At 52.8% G+C, this 20352-nt stretch overlaps 1 protein-coding gene across 1 annotated transcript in view; it reads left to right on the top strand.

Moving 5' to 3' along the window:
- The window catches only part of TMEM63B (transmembrane protein 63B), a 49838-nt gene that overhangs the window by 21976 nt on the left and 7510 nt on the right, over nucleotides 1–20352 (top strand). Inside the window, exons 2-15 of the mRNA XM_082480513.1 lie at nucleotides 7735–7933; nucleotides 8524–8603; nucleotides 14150–14240; nucleotides 15048–15085; nucleotides 15842–15984; nucleotides 16250–16301; nucleotides 16570–16678; nucleotides 17209–17279; nucleotides 18109–18189; nucleotides 18332–18455; nucleotides 18545–18678; nucleotides 18826–18963; nucleotides 19243–19396; nucleotides 19666–19772. Coding sequence (XP_082336639.1) covers nucleotides 7757–7933; nucleotides 8524–8603; nucleotides 14150–14240; nucleotides 15048–15085; nucleotides 15842–15984; nucleotides 16250–16301; nucleotides 16570–16678; nucleotides 17209–17279; nucleotides 18109–18189; nucleotides 18332–18455; nucleotides 18545–18678; nucleotides 18826–18963; nucleotides 19243–19396; nucleotides 19666–19772 — 1499 coding nt within the window. The 5' untranslated portion in view covers nucleotides 7735–7756. The remainder of the gene's footprint in view (nucleotides 1–7734; nucleotides 7934–8523; nucleotides 8604–14149; nucleotides 14241–15047; nucleotides 15086–15841; nucleotides 15985–16249; nucleotides 16302–16569; nucleotides 16679–17208; nucleotides 17280–18108; nucleotides 18190–18331; nucleotides 18456–18544; nucleotides 18679–18825; nucleotides 18964–19242; nucleotides 19397–19665; nucleotides 19773–20352) is intronic.

Raw genomic sequence — 20352 nt, 5'->3', positions numbered from 1 at the left:
CTGTAAAAAAAAAAAAAAAAAAAAAAAAAAAAAAGGCATAAAAAAGACCTAGCTGTCTGGAGCTAAATCTGTATCACTTGGCAAGGCAGACAGTTTCCAGTGGGTGAATGCAGCATGAAGGGTTTTGCTGATGTTCAAAAGCAAGTTTTTGTGATTGATTATCCTGGGGGATCTTGAAAGGGACAGAGTTGTGAAATGGACAGGTTCCCTGACCTTCATGGAAGTTAGCACCCAAAAGCTGCTCTTATTGAAAATCATGGATGAGAAAATAACCTCCAAGAAAGAAGTTTTAACGTGGCCAGGTCAAGGGAGGACTGTCAAGATGAAGTTGTAGAAATAAAATGGCTTGGTTTCACCTGAAACTTGAAGACTTCCCTGATGCTGAGATTCCCCAGCTTGTGGAGTGTTTTCTCCCAGAGAAGGGAGTTCTTCAAACAACCCCTGTTTCAAATAACCCTTGAAACGAAGGAGCAGACCAGCACTGAGCCCCAAGAAGTAAGCAGGGGTCTCCAAAATGTCTGTGTCTCTTCAGGGTCACCTTCTAGTAGGTTCAGGACAGAATGTCAGGAGGAGTTCCCCTCGTTTTGGGTGGGAAAGCCATGCTTCCTTCCCATTTTGATCATGAAGTGATCTCTGTAGGTTTTGGTTGCCTTTAGAAGAAAATCAAACCCAGGTTTCTTGTGGATCTAAAGGGTTCCCACTGTTACGGTCAACTTCTATCCCTGCCAGGCACTGTCCCAGCGCAGATGAGTCACTTGTGTGGTCAGCTTTGCTTACAGCTGTGCTGGGAGCAGGACCAGGGGTTCCTGAGCAGCAGGAGGTGCACAGCCAGCAGAACACAAGCTGCCACAAAGCAGTGCTCCGAGCAGCGTGGGGCCAGGGGATGGCCATGACAGTGACGGTATCTGCCAGCACTGGGGCTGGGAGCTTATATACACAAAAAAAGGTGTGATTCCCTTTGCTGGTAGATATTTGAGGCCTGATGTAAAGCCAGCTGGACGGACTTTGGACCCAGGGCAAGGGTGCACTTAGATTTTTCTTTGAAGAAGCGGAGCCTGCCAGATCAAAGCTCTGGAGGCCTGGTGTCTGCTTGGCTAGCTCATACAGAGGATAAAGCGTGTAGGAAGCCTTGTATGTTGACTGGAGGACATGGAGAGGGGGCAGAGAGATGCAGGGCTTTGGCAGGCCCTCCTCCTTCCTGGTGATACAGGACTGATCACTATTGTATGCTCATGGGTGCTTTGCCCCGGCTTGTTCAAAATGCACCAGTAGCACATTTGCTTCTTGCTGCTTTTTTCCCTTCGCCTGCAAATCGCGTTCCTCCTCGCTGCACCCGGTGCGTCAGCACTTCTCTGGCCCTCAGCTGCCCGAAAGCCCCATGCCAGGTCTGAAGCACGGCGCAGGGCAGCTTTCCCACCGCTCTGTCTGCAGCAAGAGTGCTATTTACCCCTTTTCTTTGCTGTACTCTGGGAAGGGCTTTCAGCTAATTTGCAAGCACCCTTCTCCCCATTTCTCCTGAGGCTTTTCCCTGCTTGCATGCCAAGAGTCAGACTGTTCTTCCTGTGGTCTGTTCATTGGCCGCAAGTGGTTTGCGCAGAGCTCTGCTGGGCTTTGCCGTCAAGGTGCAAGTAACCTAGATGGCTGTTTGAGGGGGGGGGTTGAAAGGTTCCCTCAACCTTGGGTGCCAGCTGCTGCTTGAGGGGACCCCAAGTGCCCAGTGCAGGCAGGGGCTCAGAGTGGTACATACTCCAGGCTCGGGTCCCTGGCATCACGGCGTGGATCACCTATAGTGCTTGGGGAGATCAAGGGGACCCCAGAGGAGCAGGTCTGCAAGGTACAGGCCATGCCCCTAGCAACCTCTGTGGTCAGGAACCAAAACACACCTCACCTCCCTGAATGTTGTGTCCTAGAGATTGAGATTTAGCAAATGTGGGGATATTTTTTTTATTTTTTTTTTTTTTTAATCTGGAAATCTCTAGTATCCTAACCCCAGACCTGCTGGTATCTGGCTGCCTGTCTCTGTGCCCCCAGCCTGTTGTGAGACTGTCACATTTCCATAAACGAATGTGTCTCTACTGGAGCACAATCTCTCTGCTCTAATTACAGATGGGGGTATTAACATTTACCGGTGAGAAAACAAATGAATGTAGCTTGTGTGCTTACGTCGTTCTGGCTGCAAGCGCAGGCATATGCTTTATTGATTTATATTTTTCTGCGAGTGTTTCTCAGGCCACCTCCTCATGTCTGGCTGATCAGTGGTGTGGCTGGAAGAACACAGCTAGACACTCGCCCATGTCGATGCATCTGTCTGCCTGTAAGCTGGCTGTCCAGCTTCTGCATCACTCCTGTCTGAGTCCCAGCAGAATGCTTTCTCTTTCTTCTTTCCTCCTGGTGCCAGGGGTTTGGCGGAGGATGTGAGCGCTGGGCGTGAGGGGCAGAGAGTCCAGGGTGAGATAGCAAGGATAATAGGAAATGCTCCATTTGGGAGGGCCTGCAACGCTCTTTTTATTGTGGATGCCCAGGCTGTGCTGTGACACAGTAGAGTTTGGCGTGGTGCAGGCAGCCTCCTCAATGGGTGTCTCCTGGTCCCTTGCCTTGGAAGAGCCCCTTGGGGCTCTGCTGGGCATCACCCCCTGCCCAGACTGTGGGATGACTCCATGAGCATCCAGAAGCACACTCTGCAGGCTGAGACACAGCCATGGAAGATCCAAGGCACATCATCCTGGCCTTCCCAGCTTCATGCCTCCTCCTTCTCCCTTTCCCTTTGCAATGCACGACCAGGAGTGTGGAGGCTTGCTTGGCTTCTATGTGGATGCTCATCCAAGAGGAAAACCCAGCGAGCTGTGCTGACCTGCAGGCCAAGGACAAAGGCGAGGAGGAGGAGGAGGAGAGCCCCTGTTCTGCTGTGTCCGCCAAGCCCTCAAGAGTGGCAATTCCCAGGTCTGTGTTTGCCCAGGGCTTAGCAGGTGGGAGCAGGTGGAGGCAGGTGGAGGCTGCGAGCACTGCAGGACCCAGTGGGATGTGCTTTAGAAAGTTCAGCAAGGAAGTGGGATGCCTCTGCTCCTGACGCATGGGGGTAGAAACATGGGGTAGTGTGGACACGCTGGTCCCGCTGGGGATGTAGAGGCTGTGGTGCGGGGCAGGGAGCAGGCTTCTCTGGTGATGAGGGAGCAGGGGAACTGCCATTCCTCCCTCCCCCCTTCCTGCTGCTTATAGGGAAGGGAATGGAATCCAGTATTGCTGAATAAGAGCCAAAAATGCCTTTTGGCAAGTCTTTCTATGCTGTCCTTCCTGTTTTGAGGAAGTCAGCATTAAATGCGCAGAGTACAGGAGGGGAAGGCTCCAGGGCTTGCATAGGACCTGGTTTGATGTCCTGCTTTTACTGCCTCCTTGGCCCTACTGTGTGCTGTGGTGGGAAGCTGTGCTTGCAGTCAGGAAAGGACTTGGACACGTTGGGCTGGTTCCCATCGCCCCAGCCCTCACAAGAGCTTCCCAACAATTCCCTGTGCCTTGGCTGTCTTGATGCTCCAGAGCTTGTGCTGATGTTAGTATCCCAGCTCAGGTGGACCCAAGCTCACCCTGTCCTACAGCCTGCGAAGAGAAGGAGAGACCAGGAAAGGCATCTTTAACCATGTCTTGGAACAGCACAACCTGTGCTGTCGCAGAGGGTCTCCTACCTGCAGTGGCAGTATAGGTGTAAGGAGGCACCCAGGGTTCTTCCCCAGAGGCAGGCAGTGGGATCTGAACAAAAAGCTTTGCAAAACCATCTCGGCCTTGGGTGGAAGCAGGGCATCAGGTGTGTATTTGAAGAGTGGGACAGTTGTTGCTGGAGAACTCCCCTTTTCTCTCCGGTGCTGCTGGAGGGGTTTTCCTTTCGTAATGGCAAGTATGCTGCTGTGCCCCAAAACTGTACTTGCTGCTGTGAGCGCCACCTTTCCTCCCCACTTAAACTTTGCTTAAAACACTGCACCCAACATCTGCTGCCTGCAGGACCAGCCCTGCACCTTGCAGCATGGAACATGTTGCAGCATGCTATGCCTGGTTGAGGGTGGGGACCGAGGGTGCCCTGGAGTGGCTGTCTGAAACCAAGATGCAAACTGAGTGTGAGGACAGAGGTATTGCCAAGCCCATTGGGTTGCGCTGTGCCTGGCAAGACCAGACAACCATCTGCTCAGCCAATAGGCTCCTGGGGGAGGCCTTTGGATGAAGGATACTAGGTAGACACTATCAATTGAGCCTGCTGAGCTTTTTCTTAGTTGCCTCATTTTTGTCGTAATCCCAGAAGAAGCTGGCTGGGCACCTTGGTGGGTCTGACCTGAAGGGATGTGATGGCATGTTGCCTCTCACTTGCCGCCCGGTGTGCCTGCAGCTGGGGGAGCTGGAAGGACAGAAGTGCTCCAGACATCCCTGCAAGCTCTCCCAGCCTTCCCGCACACCTGAAGCATCTCTGTCTCTGTGGGGAGACCCTTCTTGTGCTTACCAGCCAGGCAGGAGGTTGCATACCTAAGGATGGTGCTGACTGGGGCTGTGCCACCTGACTAGGCTGATGAAAAGGCAGTATAAGCCTTGGGTATGTGCCACAGCTTTTCTATTACTGAGTGTTCTGACTGGGCTACTGGAGGGGCTAGGAAGGTTTATCTCCAGTCCCTTCTAGTCCATCCTCTAGACTTCATTTAAAAAAAAAAAATAAATGCATCTCTGCGACCTGTTTCTGTGAAATGTGGCTTAAATTACCCACAGGCTTGCAAAGTTTGTCTTGAACACGTAATGGTTTGTATAAATAATGATTATGATAGGGTCATGGCCAATGTAAGTGTATGAACCTTGTTTCTTTTAGAAAGATGACCGGAAAATGGGGCTATAAAACATGCAGGAATGAGGTAAATACTTCAGTCTCTGCAGAGGAAAAATCATACTTCCCTGATCTGTTTCAGGTTTTTCAGTACTTCGGTAAAATAATACGTAGTATTTGGCCAGCTTGTGTAACTTGCTTGGATGTTCAGAAAACCTCTGAAATTCCTCACGAAAGGCTGTTAAGAAAATTGTCCAGTGGACGAGATGTAGTCCTGGATCAAAAACTAGCTGAGGGTCCACAAGAAAATTGTCCAGTGGACGAGATGTAGTCCTGGATCAAAAACTAGCTGAGGGTCCACAAACAAAGCCTAGGAGTGAATAAGCAATCTGAGCATGACAAGAGCAGAGGGATGAGGTCCTTCACTATTAATGACCCAGAAAAGATAATGTGCAGCAAGGTACCAATACCCTGGAGTCGTTCAGGTTTGTCAAGATGAAGCAACTGCAAAGTGACACCATGTGAAGCGAAGTGGTGTGAGTGAGGAGAAAGTGGGTACTAAGAAGCGTGCAGCCAGGTGTTTTGGAAGGAATGATTTGTTCAGGGACATGGCTGGCTTCTAAATTACTGTGGCTACTCAGAGCAGCAGCATTGTGGGCCAGTTACAGAGATGTTTGTCCTCAATAGGCAAAGATGCCATCAGAGAAATAAATCATGTTCAGCTGCATGAGGAGCAGCGTAAGGAGAGATGCTGAGAGCATCAGGATACTGTGCTGGCCATCAAGGTCGTTTCCCTACCCAGGATATTGTATGTGATTCTGGTCGCCTTTCTGTAAGGTCAAAAGAGCGGAGTATATTGGGAGTGTGTGGTGAGAGCAGTTAGGGCTGGAAAACACCTCATGTCATGGGAAGGAGAGAGCACTTAATAGCAGTGAGCTTAGTAGGTCTAGAAAAAGCAAAGGCTTTTATTCTTTGCATTTTCTCACTATATGAGTAGAAATGAAGGCTGTGGAATTGCAGTGAGATTGTAGTATTTTACTCAATATCTGAAACTCGTTGTTGCAAGATACCATTTACAACCTAAACGCTTACAAGATTCCCAAGAAGAGGAGTGAAAGGTATTTCTCTTTGCAATGAGTCTATCTAGACTGACACTTCAGAGGTAAAAACAGGGGTGTAACTGTTCCCACTCCAAAGCGCGTGACTTCCCTTTGGTGAGTCTCATCCCATCATTTCTTCCCATCCCTCCCCTGGAGCTTTTGAGTCTCTCATTAATTCAACCAGGGTGAATTATCCTGCCTGGCTTCCAAGTTGGTCCCCAGCTGTGATCTTGTGGCTTGATTTTCTTCTCCTGCTTTTCCACTCCCTTTTTCTGCTCATGGCTGCTTGGTGGCCTTTCCAATTTGGTTGAGACCCCCTCAATGCCTGTACCCAGCCAGGCTTTTGCTCATCGAAGTGCCCTTTGTCATTGGTGCTTCAGCTGGTTTGCAGCTGTGCATCTGTCCCAGCTGAACTGGGAGGGATCGCTTTAAAGCCGAGCTCTCTAGGACACCGCAGCACATGGTTTGGTGGTCATTATCCAGCCAGTGTTGTGCTGCGATGCTGATAAATCTCTGCAGCCAGGCAGGAGATTGCCAGGATGTATCAGTGAGCTGGAGGGAAGAGCTGTCCACCCTCTCTGCTAATGTTACCATCCAACATGGAGCTAGCAGGGCAGAGCTGGTGGCAGGGGGCCTCTCTGGGACAAGAGGCTGAAACCAGCAGAGGGCAGTGGTGGTGGCTTTCTCATGCTTTGGGCAAGTGATGGCTCTTTTGCCCAGCCCACCAGGAGGGAATGTCTGGACTTGGGTAAGCAGATCCTGAGCACTGCCCAGCAGTGACACTGTGCCAGCCAGCCTTTCTGCTTGGTACGTGGTGGTAGTGAAGGATTTGGGGTGGCTGGTGGGTGCTGGATAAGAGGGGGTGGTTCAGGGATAGGCAGCCTGGGTAGATCTTCCTGTCTGTTATCACTGCTTCCTTCTGCAACTGATGGGGTTTTCTCTCCCCTGTTCCACAAAGCAGTTTGTGTTTCTGCTGTTGATTTGTCATTTCTAGACCATCTCGGTGACGTTCAATTTGCATTTATCCAGTTTGTGTGGTCTTCTCTGTTTCCCATGTAGCTGCTCTGCACAAGAGGATGATCTTTCCATGTCCAAGCAGTGGTGCTACAGTGATGCTGACCTGAGCCCAGCTGTGGTTCTTGTAGCAATTTGAGGAGGGCACTGAAATAAGTAAAATATTTGATCAGCTAGATAGGAGGCTCAGGCTCTACTCTCTGCCCTCTGTGTGGTTGCATCTAAATGCATTCAAGTCAGCGGAAGGAAAGAAAACAAGCAGGGGGTGTAACCAGCCACTGATGGGTGCCCTGGGAGCTGGGGGCTGAGGCCCACAGTGAGCAGAGGGTGGTGATTCAGCCTAATAAAGCTAATGGCACGCAGCCAGGCAAAGGAAATTGTGGGATCATGATGCAGCAACTGTCCCGTAGCAGTTTGTTTCCGTCATCCAGACGTGACTTCATGTCCCCACCACCCCACCCTTTCATTCTTTCCTGTATCTAAACATTCTCCCTGCTGAGGGAAGGGGCTGAGACACTGTCCTCAGGAGGAGGAGGAGTCTGTGAAAAGGAGGTGCAGCTAAATGGTGTGAGAGTGGGGGAAAAAGGAAAGGAGCTCTGGGACTGCGCATGGTGGCAACACAGCTGCTGGAGCACCCAGTCTCTTCCAGCACCCCCCAAACTCAGGAGGCTTCTCGAGATGACCTTGTCCCTGGACTCTGTTTCCCAGGGAAATCCTGTAGTACAGAGGAGTCTGAGACAGCAGGCAAGGTTGGCCCCTAACTCCAACAGGGCTACACTGTCATCCAGCTGGCCTGTGTCTAATCAGGCCTTTCTCTTCTTTCCCCAGGGAAGACGATGAAGCTGTAGAGATGCTTCCCTACGTGATTGCCACCCTGGGCTCAGCAGGGGCCACCTGCAAAGCCTCCACATGCAACAACAGCACCAAGGACTACTGCTACAGTGCCCGCATCCGCAGCACTGTGCTGCAGGGGCTGCCCTTCGGTGGGGTGCCCACTGTCCTAGCCCTCGACTTCATGTGCTTTCTCGTAAGTCTACCTACTGCTGCTTCAGCTCCATCTCCCCTTACTAGCCATGAAGGGAGGACTGTGGTTGAGTTGAGGGCCCCAAATGCCATCCTGGACTTTGCTGCTGGCTGACTTCATGGTCTTGATAGTGTCTCTTAGCCACTGTTGACTGAACTCCAGTACCACTGCACTGAGCCCATGGAAGGGTGTTACAAATTTTCATAAGGATGTTGGTCAGGTTAGGTCAATCCCGCGTCCCAAAACTCCCACTTGTGATGCCAAGTTCCTGCAGCTTTACCCACCCAAAGGCATTACTTGTTCCTCCTTAGGAGTTGCAGGACCACAGATGCTGCACTCATAATCTCACCTTCTTGGGACCTGAGGGCCTTTTGATCCCGTGGTTAACTTAGCTATTGTGTGTTATATCCTGGACCTCTGCCTTTCGCAACCATCCAGATAGTCTGATTTTAGCTGTGGGGAACTTGTGCTGTTGCATGGCCTCAGTGTGCTGTTCCCTCCAACCCTCCCTGTTCCCGTGGCTCTGCATGCAGAGGACAAGGATGGAGCTGGACAATGCCTAATCTCACAGCTACTCCTTTGCTTTCTTCCAGGCACTGTTGTTCGTCTTTTCAATTCTGCGTAAAGTTGCTTGGGACTACGGACGCCTGGCCCTGGTGACTGATGCTGACAGGTAAGCATGGGAGAGGGGCAGGAAAACAAGGCACAAATGGTACCCTTCTTTGGTGCAGGGCAGAAGGGATAAACCCCCTCACATGTTCTGGAGGCAGCTGGGCAGGAGAGGCAAGAACGCCAGTTGTATCCCCTGAGCTTCAAGAATAGGAAAAATCCCTGCTTACTGGCTTTTTTTGTTATAGCATCCTTCTCCTAACACAGGGAGTGGTTCCCCCTGGCTCCATGTCACTTACCGTCCCTACAGTGACAGAGGTGTGCAGGGGCCCTTACAGAGGAACAGCAGATGGAAGGGAGGGAGGAGAGGGGGAAAGAGGTCACAGGAAGGGTGAGGGCTGCCACAATGAAGGCTTTGTTAAGCTTCTGAAGGTGTCTTTGTGGCTCTGCTGGATGTAGTTCTTGTTAAGAGCACTTGAAAGCGGTAGGCTGCATTTCCAGGTGCAGTACTGCTGTGCGTACTGCTGTACTACTGCTGTGAGTTTAGCTTGCATCCCAAGTGCTGACGAGCCAGTCTGGGTATGGATCCTTCCTGCCCAATGCATTCGTGGGCTACACTGTCTGTTGGCAAAAGCCGAGGCCCGTTGGGGATGGCAGCTCCACAGCACAGTGAGATGCTATTCTTGTTTTTGCTGTTAGCAGCAGGAAGGACAGTGATTACTTTCTTCCAGTGCGGAATAAGGAACTCTCATTGATTAAGCTAAGAGGTGTCCTGTGTGTAGTCTGCCTCTCTCCAGGGGCGGTTCACTGTGCCTGTGGCACTTTGTCGTGTGCTGGAGGCAGTGTGGCTTCTGAAGGCTGACTGCAATAGGTTCTTGTTCCCCTTGATCAGCTCCATGAGCTCATCACACCCAAAAGCTTGGATGGGGCTGAGCTCCAACCTCTTTAGTTCCTTTGGTGATACCAGTTCAAGCAAGCTGCTCTTGAGCACTCCGTGTATGACAGTGGAAAGAGTAATTTTTGTTTTCTTCCAGCACTGAACCAGGAACTCTCCTGGTTTGGATAAGCAGTCCTGGATAGCATTAGATAAGCAGCTATGTCCCTGTGGCTCCTGTGCCCCTCTTTGCCTGGCCGGGGAAATCAGCAACAGCAGGGGCCTTGGGGGAAAGTGAGGAATAGGGAATACCTGGATGAGACCTCAATGGGGAGAGGGCAGCAGCTCCTCAGGGTTAAGCTATCTGGACCCAAGCGCCGGCTGGTAGCCACAGGGAATGGACAACTCTGACCTTCAGTAGGGAGAGAGGGATGGCCCTTCTCAGAGGTGATTCTTGGGTGCAAAGGAGTGGGAGCAGTGGCTGTAGGCAGAAAGGCAGAGGGGTGTCAGCTGTTTGATGAGGGAGAGCTGGTAAGTGTGGGGAGAAGGGACAGCATGGCTGTGGTAAGGGTATCACCAGGACCAGGATCCCAGGGAGGAGCCCCTGGTGTTTGGTCCATCCATGAGGTGGGATGAGCGTTTTGGGAGGGTGGGATGCAAGTGTGTTGGCTGCCTGGAAGGGGAACTCAGATGGTGGCTGGACAGCCCTGACAGGCTGTTCTGCCTGGTCCTGTCCCTTAGGAGCTCCCTGGGATGCCCATGGTGTGGAGCCAGGCCACCTTCCCAATGAAGCCAGCTTTTGCTGGCAGCAAAGCACGCTGCTCCTGGGCTGGTGGGGGTTTTGGGGTGTTGTGTCTTGGGGCGGTGCTGGGATCTGGAAGGAAGGTCTTCTCAAGCCTTACCATCAGCAGGTTTCTCTTCCTCAGGATGGTGTGGAGCCATATCGGGTGCGTAGCTCCCTGCGTCGGAGGAGCCCCAGCACCTGCTCCCATGGTTGTAATCTCTCCCTTTCTGTTTCTGTGCCCCCAGGCGTCGACATTGGCAGACGGAGCGAGAAGAGCGGGAATAGTATGTTGTTTTTTCAGGGTCTCATTTATTCTGTCTTTCTTGCTCGCACTCTCTCTCTCCTTTTCTCTTGCAGTTTTCTGTCTCGCTTTTGAACTAATCTTAAGTGGCTGGGAGTTTGGGCTTGGAATTGTGCCTCTTGGTGGATTCATGCTCTTCTTTTTCCCTCACCTTTGTCAGCCACTACCACAGCTGGATGCACTCTGGTTTTTCCCTAGTAGCACTTAAATGCTTCCTAAGGGCAGCAGTGCCGAGGAGCTCCCTCCCCCAGCCAAGGTGGAGGGTGCCATGTCATATACCCTGCTCTGCCTGCCTGTGTCCAGCTATCCCACCTTCTTATGGAGAAAATAAACCCAGTTGCCTGAGCCCACAGCACACTCAGATCACCCAGCCGCAGGGGAGCCTCCTTTGCCTGGTTCCTCTTATGCCAGGGTGCTGCAAGTGCTGCTCCCATGCCAGCTACAACGGCAGGTGGGTGCATGGAGAGGATCTGGCAGGCAGTTGCAAGACTTCTCTCTTTTTCCTTTACCCCCATGAGGTTGCCAGGACCAGGGCAAGCATTGGCCTTTGTCTCTTTCCACCTACCCCCAGCTGGCAGCATGCCTGGCAAGGCAACACCTTTGTCCTTTCTCTCTCCCCCTGCAGAAGTAAACTTTGTGCCTCAGCACTGCTGAGAGCATCTTCCAGCACCTTGGCCTGGTGTTGCCCTTTAAGCACTGCCATGGACCCTCCCTCCCTGCTCTTTCTTCTTTCTTGCTGCTTTTATGCCTAAGAAAAGCGCATCCCCTGTGCCTTGCTGACTGGATGGGTGCTACCTGCTGCAGAGGATACAATCAGACGGCAGGACAGAGCCTGTGATGGTCGCCCCAGACAGGCTGATGTATGTCTGAGGCTGGGGGAGCAAGCTGCAGCCTCACTTCTCATACTCCATCACTTGCAAAGCAGGTACCTACCACTGCTACTGCCTTAAGAAGATACAGGGATGCTCCTGTATCTGTAGTTGCTCCTTGCCCCCAAAGAAGCAGAGCAATCGGAGCTGTGAAAACAGAAGTGGTGGTAGCTGTGGTACGTGGCACAGAGGGGACCCCTTGCTATGTATGAGTGCTTCACTAGTGGTTGGCCCTGCTTCAGGTGTGTCTGGGAAGTTGTCACTGCTAACACCTTGCAGGGGGAGTAAGGCAGAGGTAGCAGAGCTGTCATAGCTGTCATGTTCTGAGGCTTCTCGGGGGGGGTGGGGGGGTGGGCACCTCAGTTATCCTCACAAGTGCTTGTCTCTCTCCAGGGGGCTGCTTCTTCCTGCTCTCCTCCTTCATCTGGGCTTGCTGGAGCTCTCTGCTGCCTCACCTCCCCCTCCCCCCAAAAACCTGCTGCTTGAGCTGGGATGGTGTTGGTAGTCAGAAACTTCCAAAAGCCTGTGGAGCTCAGCAAGGAAACCATATCCTGGCTGTGCTTCTCCAAGGCTGGTGGCACCTTCCCATCCCAGCTGTTCTCTGTGCCGGGCTGCAGTGGCACATGGTGGGTTAAGGACACGTGTACACTGCCTGGCACTTCCAGCCCTTGAATGTGTAGCATTGCTCTTGGTGCAGGATGACATCCTCCTCAGATGTGTCCCTTTGCCTGAGAACTGGCAAGTCCGCTTGTCCTGCCCCTTGCCAGGGCTGTGGTAGCCATCGACACTCTTAATCGGTGACTCAGTCTACATTGGGAGATCGTGGTAACCCACCTGCACCTCTGCCTGTAAAGGCAGTGATCACAGAGCCCTGTGGGGCTTGTCACCCACACAGCCACCTCCTGCCTTGCACAGTAGCCAGCACCTTCCTCAGCATGCTTGGCTTCCCCTCCCAGAGCCTCCAGTTCCCTTTGCCTGAGGCTAGCCGTGCCTCAGACCCCATCCTCCCTCCCTGGCACCAAATCTGGGGCAGTAGACAGGGTCCCACCATAATCTTATGGTTTAGGGCAACCTTGCTTCCACCCACTTGCTTTTTTTAGTGTTTTGCTTTTAAAAGCTGCCAGCTAGTTGGAGGTACCATTGGAACTCCCTCTTCAGCTTCCCATTTTTGGCAAGGTTCTGTGTCTTCTAAGCACTGCCGGTCATCCTGATTATCATCTCCGCATCCCGCTGAATGGAGCTGAGTTAGCCTGATCATCTCATAACATGGCACTCTAATTGTTTTTTTCATCAAGTGCTGCTTGTGCTCTGCCCGCTGCTTTTCCAGTACCAAGGAGTTGAAAGCACACTGTGTAGTCATGCTGGGCTCTCCTTGGGGCTGCGGACAGCAGAAACTCACCCTCACTCTGTGCCCAGCTGGAGAGCCTCTGGGATGTTATAGGGCTGAAGGTCTGAGCTTGGTCAAAGCTCACTTTGTCCCTCCAGCAGAGCAGGGTGTTGGGCTGTGCAGTCGCAAGCCTGCACACCACTGTCTAATCTGCACTCCTGTAGTCCCATGACCTTCAGCTAATCTCCTTTCCCCTCTCTCTGTTACTTCCAGCTAGGGACTCAGCAGGTGCTGCTCTGCTCTGAAGGAGACCACGTGTCCCATCCTCTTTCCTTCAGCAGAGTCACGAGGGTCTTTGCTTGTTCTCCTTCCCCTAGTGTCATCCACATCATCTCTGGCGCTTGTCCCTCAGCTGCTTCTTTTCCGGGTTCTGTCCATCTGATCCTCCTTGAGCCTCTATTGGTTACAGGGAGACCGTGTTTTCATCTGGGTGATTTTGCCTTTGCTTCTAGCCTTCAGATCAACCATATCTCTTCTTGCACCTCCAAGGTCCTGACCTGCTGTTGTCATCTTGCAAATGCTATTTAATTTAGGTCTCTGGACCATTTTCTTGTCTCCTTTGCCAGCTGCCCTCTGCCTCCATTCATAGTGGGGGATTATTGTCTGCCTTGGCTGATTCTGCTGCAGATTCTTCATCTAGGTCCCTGCCTGCACCTGGAATAAAGTGGTTTGGGATATTCACCTCTCGCTTTCCTGTCCTTTAGCCTGCGATCATTCACTTCTAGCTGTCTGCCCTGCTCCTCCTGGAGAGATTTCTAGGCAGGAGGCCCAGCTGAGGCTGTGGAGCAGGTTGGGCTGAGCCTGGCTCCAGGCAGCACAGCCACCGGGGCTCAGCTGCATTCCTCCTCCTCCTGGGATTCCCTGCACTGGAGCACTAAGGGCGGGGAGGACTGGTGTAGCGGGATACAGCCCACCAGGCTCCCATCCTTCCTCTTCCCTACGGCGAGTGAGGCAGGAGCTGCTGCCAGCACCTCTCCGGAGCACCGGGGCTGCCGCCTCATGGCCGCACCGGAGCCAGAGGGGCTGTGGCATCCTCTGGTTCCCACCTCCTCTCTTCTGTCTAAACCTTGCGCTAAACAGACCTCATCTCTCCTCTGTGGCAGCCGCTGCCAGCCTCTCCTCGCAGGGGCTGCTGCATAATACAGGTGCCTCTCAGAAGGTGTGGAGTGAGTAGCATCCACGGCCAACCCCGTGGGGGCTGCCAGGCTTAGGGTGCTGTCTGAGGAGGGGACTCTGCTTACTGCTACCTCTGCTCTCTGATCTCTCCTCTCTCCATCTCACCTGGGGAAAACTGACCTGAATTAACCTCTGATCTTCTGGGTGCTCTTCGTTCCTGACCAGGCTGCCTCCTTGCATCTTCTAACTTTCTCCCTCACCTCCTGCTTGTCATTTTAGCGTAGCCTCCGCCCTACACTCCGACAACCATGACCGCTATGAGCGCCTCACCTCCGTCTCCAGCTCTGTGGACTTCGACCAGAGGGACAACGTGAGTAGCAGCAAGAGTCAAAGACCTTGCCTTTGAGTGGTCAGGAGCCCACAGTTTGTCTGAACCAAGGCTCTTTGGAAGAAACACAGTTTGCTCTTCCCCAGGGCCTTAGGTCCCACACCTTGTAGTGCATGAGTGTGGTATAGAGCTTAAGGCTCTATGTAACTATGTGGCTTCTAGACCTGTGCTTAATTAAGTAGGCTATACATTCCTGTGGCTTAACAGATATTTGTCCAACCTATCATCTCAGCATTACAAACAATACTTGCCAGCTCCTCCTGGCAACCGCTGTCTACCTCTGCTGCTGTTTTCCTCTCTAAAGGGGAGGCACAGTTCAGTAGGATAACAGGGTGTGATGGATGGGTGATGAAGCTCCTAGGAAATATTCCTTCCCCAGGTGTCCTTGGAGGAGCACTGGCTTGGCCCAGCTTGCCTTCCCAGTCCATGCAGAGCTCCTCTTGACCAGGATGATGGCTGAAGTACCTGTATGGTGAATTTTCTGGGTGTCCCTAGGCTGTGGAGAGCTTCCATGCTATCCAGGAGCCCACAGGTTGAGCTGCCTGTTGGTAGGGGACAGCCACATGTCAGATTCCAGCCTGTGTTGTGCCCAGTGGAGTAGCACTGTCATCCCATTCACCTTGTCCCATCTGTGGCTCTGCACGTCTGGGTGCTCGTGGTCTGTTTTCCCCTGAGCCAAGTCTGTGGAGGTGCAAGAACACCAGCCTGGTCCCCTGAGCCTTTGAAGAAGGGAGCAGGGATAAGGGAACACAGAGTGATGTGAGACCCTCCTGTCTTCTTTCTGCACAGGGTTTCTGCTCCTGGCTGACAGCAATCTTCAGGATAAAGTAAGTGCCCCAAGACTTGCATGGGGGACCCACATGGGGAAGAAGGAGAGACAGTACAGGCTGTTGGGACGCCCAGCTCAGTGCAGCTGTGTGAAGTTGCTGTCCTTGCTGGAGCTCCTCCTCTGAAGAGCACAAGCAAAGTGTGCTCTGGAGAGGACAACCAAAGAGAGGACTAGATGAGGAGCCCTAAAACCAAAACTAAGGTCACACACTGAATCTGTGACAGAAGAGAGCACTCAGCCCAGGTCTCCCCTGCCTCAGTCCTATCTCAGAAACACCATCCTCTGCTCTGCAGAGATGCTCCTCTCCCTGGGACTTCTGCTAGGGGCACTGCTATCCGAGGAATGGCTATGAAGTGGGGACTGGAGGATGCAGATAGACACTCCCAGCCTGATGATGCTCAGGAGTAGTCTTGGCTTCAGAGCACTGTGGGATCATGTCAGCCATTCTGTATCTCGGCGGGGGAGGCAAGGCCTACCAGAAGGTTTTCCATGTGTCCATCTGCCTGTCTGGGGAGAGCAGAGGACAGGGGTATGGGCAGTGGGGCTGCAGTAAGGATTTCACAGGCCAGTTTCTGCCTAGGCTCGTTCAAGGCTGGGTGCTGGGGTCCCTATCCTGGGGCCTGGCCACAGCTCTGTAAGGCAGGACCAGGGGTGCTGTGTGGGCTCAAACCAGGAGGGCAGCCACGACCCTGTGCTTTTCTCCAGACTTGAGGGAATGTAGAAGATTGCCTGACGGCCTTTCTCTCCCTGGCAGGGATGACGAGATCCGGGACAAGTGTGGGGGTGATGCGGTACACTACCTGTCCTTCCAGAGGCACATCATTGGGCTGCTGGTGGCTGTGGGCGTGCTCTCCGTGGGCATTGTGTTACCTGTCAACTTCTCAGGGGACCTGCTAGGTGAGAGCAGGGAGCCTGTGGCTGGGCTGGGGGAGCTGGTTTCAACACCATGTCCCAGACCACTGGGGAGCGGTGGAGGGCAGGACTAACACAGGCAAACCCTGACTGCTCTCCCACTTTGAGCATGGCACATCCAGAGGGTTATCCCGGGCAGCTTGCGTTTCGAGGTGTTCTGCAGGTGAGATTCCTGCCATTGCCCACCCCAGTGGTTCTCTGTGCCACTCAATATAACTGAATGTGCTTGTGTCTGTCTCTTTCTCCCTAGAAAACAACGCCTACAGCTTTGGGAGGACAACTATTGCTAACCTGAATTCTGGGTATGTGTGGGCAGGGGTGGGATGGATAATTGAGGCCCTCGGGGGTATTTTGTAAACGTCCCCTTGCTGCAGAGCCTCACCTCCTTGGAGGTTTTCTGCTCTCACTGTGAGGCTACTGTCCCTGCTCCAATTTCCAGGCTGAGCTCCTGGAATTTGGTTGTAGGGCATGTGGGTGCTGTGCTGGTGCAGTGCCTTCAGGGCTTGACCAGCCATACGCAGGCTTGTGGTGGCAACCTTGCATTGACCTTTGTGGTCTCCATTGTGACAGGAATAACCTGCTGTGGCTGCACACGTCTTTCGCCTTCCTGTACCTGCTGCTGACAGTGTACAGCATGCGCCGGCACACCTCCAAGATGCGCTACAAGGAGGATGACTTGGTGAGCAGGATCTGGCTGTTCTCCCAGGCACACTGTCCTATGCCCTTCTGTTAAGTCAGGTGGCCTCGGAGAGAGTGCTGTGCATCCTATCTTCCCACTGCAATTTGGGGCTGTCTTGTTTTGGATGTTTTTTTTATTCTGCCTGGCCAAAGGCAGATCTCTTCCAGAGCAGCAGCCCTGACTGCCCGTGGGGAAACAGGAGAGGCCTGTTCTGGGTGAATGTGTGGGGGGTACCCCATGCCTTCCTCAGGGGTTGCTCCAGCTTCTTTTGCCACCTTCATTTCTTAAGGATACCCCGTGTTTCTGTTCAGGTAGCTGCAGTGTAAGCCCCTAGTCTGTCAATCTGCAGCACATCAGGGTGCAGGATGCCAACAGCTAGTGGAAGAGGAGATCGGGAGCCCTGGGTGCTAGAAGTGATTGGGGCTGCCCTTTCCCATCACTGACTCAGGCCTTGGTGAGGGGTATTGCTGCAATCCAGTCTTCCACACCATCTATACCTACCTGCCCTCTCCTTTTTTCTTTCTTTCTAGGTTAAACGAACTCTCTTCATCAATGGGATCTCAAAATATGCTGAGCCAGAGAAGATCAAAAAGCATTTTGAGTGAGTCTCGCTGTGACCCTAATTAAAGGCTGCTCTGTAACAGGGATGTTTTTATTGGGGTAGTGCTAGTGTTACCTGGAATGGCAATAATACATTGAGAGCAGAAAGTTATTACAAATCGGTAAACACTTATTTTTGGCACCTCACTTATTTTTTCTGCACAAATTTTTATCTGAATGTGCAGTGTCCTTGGTTTTGTGCCTTGGGGTATACCCAGCTATCTCTTGCAGAGCGTGGTAAGTAGTGGACAGGGCATGTCCTGAGATGTAGTCAAGTTAAGAGATGGGGTGCAGGCAGGAGGTGCTCAAGCAGTGACTACAGGATGTTACGCTGCTGCTTCTGCCCTAATTGCAGTCCTTGTAGAAAAGTATATTTTCCTTTTTAACAAAAAAAAAAAAGTAAATTCTTCTTCCTTCAGGACCTTAATGGTCCTGTCAGAGCCATGTTTAGAAGGGCCATGTTTAGAGGCACTATGGGGAGAGAAATGCTCTGTACCCTTTGGGAACCCTTCTGCCTCTTTCCAACCCCAAGCCCTCTGGCCTATGAAAGCAGAGAGGGGGTGTGGGGTCAGAGGGGTGCCTTGCTCCACAGGGTGAAAGTCCAGACAGGCTTCTTGTGCCAGAGCCTGGAGGATGTAGCGTTTGCCTCATGTGTTGCTTCTGCTATAAGGGACAGAGCCTGCAGGCTCCCCTGCTGCCCCTAGCAAGGTCTTGCTATGCATTATGATGCTTGGCCCAGGGCAGGAGAGAAGCCCTGGATACATGGGGTTTGCTTGAGGAATTACAGCCTTTGGTGTCGGGTGTGATGAGCTGGTACTTCCCATCCACAGGGAGGCCTATGCCAACTGCACTGTCCTGGAGGCCCGTCCCTGCTATGATGTGGCCCGGCTGATGTTCCTCGATGCGGAGAGGTAACCCCTGGTTTGGGAGAGAAGGCAGGGTGGGCTGATGCTGCAGGCTCCCCCTCAAGTCCAGTGCCACAGGATCTTTTCTGATCCACCCTCTTTCTTTTCTTCCTTCCTTCCTTCCTTCTCTTCTGCTTTCCTGTTTCAGGAAGAAAGCTGAGCGTGGGCGAATCTACTTCACTAACCTGCAGAGCAAGGAGAACACCCCGTCCATGATCAACCCCAAGCCCTGTGGCCACCTGTGTTGCTGTGTTATCAGGGGCTGTGAGGAGGTGGGGGAAGAGCTGAAGGTGTTGGGTGGTAGGGCACATAGGGGCTTGAGTCCCCAGGTCTCTGCTCTGACCCCTATCTTCCTGCCCAGGTGGAGGCCATCGAGTACTATACCAAGCTGGAGGAGAAGCTCAAAGATGACTACAAGCGGGAGAAGGAGAAGGTGAACGAAAAGCCTCTGGGGATGGCCTTTGTCACCTTCCATAATGAGACCATAACAGCCATGTGAGTGCAAAGGGTCCTGTCCTTAGCAGGAAGGTGACCTGTCCCAGCTCTCACCCTAAATTGGAGGAATGCCAGCACCAAGGTATCCCCTTCAGCTTGTCCCTGCCAGCCCTGTGTTAGGATCTCCCTCTTTCTCTTCTTCTCCAGAATCCTCAAAGATTTCAATGCTTGTAAGTGCCAGGGCTGTGCATGCCGTGGGGAGCCCAGGGCCTCATCCTGCAGCGAGTCCCTCCATGTTTCCAACTGGACCGTCAGCTACGCCCCCGACCCACAGAACATCTACTGGTGAGCAGCTCTGTGGGGCTCAGGGGGCCCTGCCAATGGGAAAAGGGGTGCACCCTCCCTGTCTCCTTCCCCATCTGCTCCTCTAGTAACTGGATGAATTGTTCTTGCTGAAGCCGAGCCTGGCTGAGCTAGAGGTCTGATCTGACTTGGAGAAGGAAAGCCTTGGGCTGGCATCCCAAGTGCTGTTCACACAGTCTGGGCTGTGATGTGCACATGAGACCTCGGACCTTTCTCTCCCATGCAGCCATCCTGATGCCCTCCTTCCCCCCCCCCCCTTAGGGAACACCTTTCCATCCGGGGCTTCATCTGGTGGATCCGCTGCCTTGTGATCAATGTGGTCCTCTTCATCCTCCTCTTCTTCCTGACCACCCCTGCTATCATCATCACCACTATGGACAAATTCAATGTCACCAAGCCTGTGGAGTACCTCAATGTAAGGCCTTCGGAGATGGGTGCAGGGTGGGTAGCATGGGAACCACCTTGAGGCACAACAGCCCCTGCAAGGGGAGGGGGTAGGGAGAGAAATTGTCAGTCGACCCCAGGTCCTGTCAGCCTGACCACGAGGGAGGTACCGAGCCTGGCCAGGGTGCAGTAGCCCCTGAGGTGCTGGGGACTCAGCGTCAGCAAAGGCAGCTGTAGCTGTGGCTGGCACAAGAGCTGCTGCACTGTGTAACATGCTGTCTCTTCTCTACCTTGTTGCAGAACCCCATCATCACCCAGTTCTTCCCCACCCTGCTGCTGTGGTGCTTCTCTGCTCTGCTGCCCACCATCGTGTATTACTCTGCCTTCTTTGAAGCACATTGGACCAGGTAAGGACAGCCAGCGCCTGTTCTTAGTCATACCAGCATGCTGCCTGACCACTAGACACTCCTCACTGATGTAAAGCTCCTGGCTGGATCCTTCTGCTTGAACTAGTGTCTTCTACTCCAAGCGTGGTGTTTTGTTGCACCTCTTGGAGACCTGAGATCTGCTATGGAGAGCTGTTCTGCCAATCCTTACCTGTTGTGCAGGCCTGAGCAGACCTTGACATGGGTCTATGAGAAGAAGAAAGCTGGGAGGAGTTGGGGCTGGTCACTGTGAGAAATGCCAGTAGCGAGGGAAATCTTGGCTTGGGTGAGCGGGCGGAGGTGATGTGCTTGTACCCGTGTGTAAGTCATAACTTTTCCAAGGGAAAATCACCTTACCTTCCCTATGGCCAGAAGCCATAGCAGCTATTTGAAGTGCAGAGCACTAGAAATGTGCTGCTTGTGAGGCACATTCCCCACAGGACGTGCGATGTAAGCTTTGTTTTCTGCTCTATGTTGCAAAGACTGGTGGGGAGGATGTCACCAGCTATGAGGATTGCAGGTCAAGAGAGATGATTGCAGAGAGTCCTCTAAAGGGCTGGGA

Source organism: Vanellus vanellus, assembly GCF_965231255.1.
Source record: "Vanellus vanellus genome assembly, chromosome: 3".
Classification (NCBI taxonomy): Eukaryota; Metazoa; Chordata; class Aves; order Charadriiformes; family Charadriidae; genus Vanellus; species Vanellus vanellus.
The sequence above is the reverse complement of the archived record's forward strand: the minus strand, read 5'-3'. Positions and strand labels throughout refer to the sequence as shown.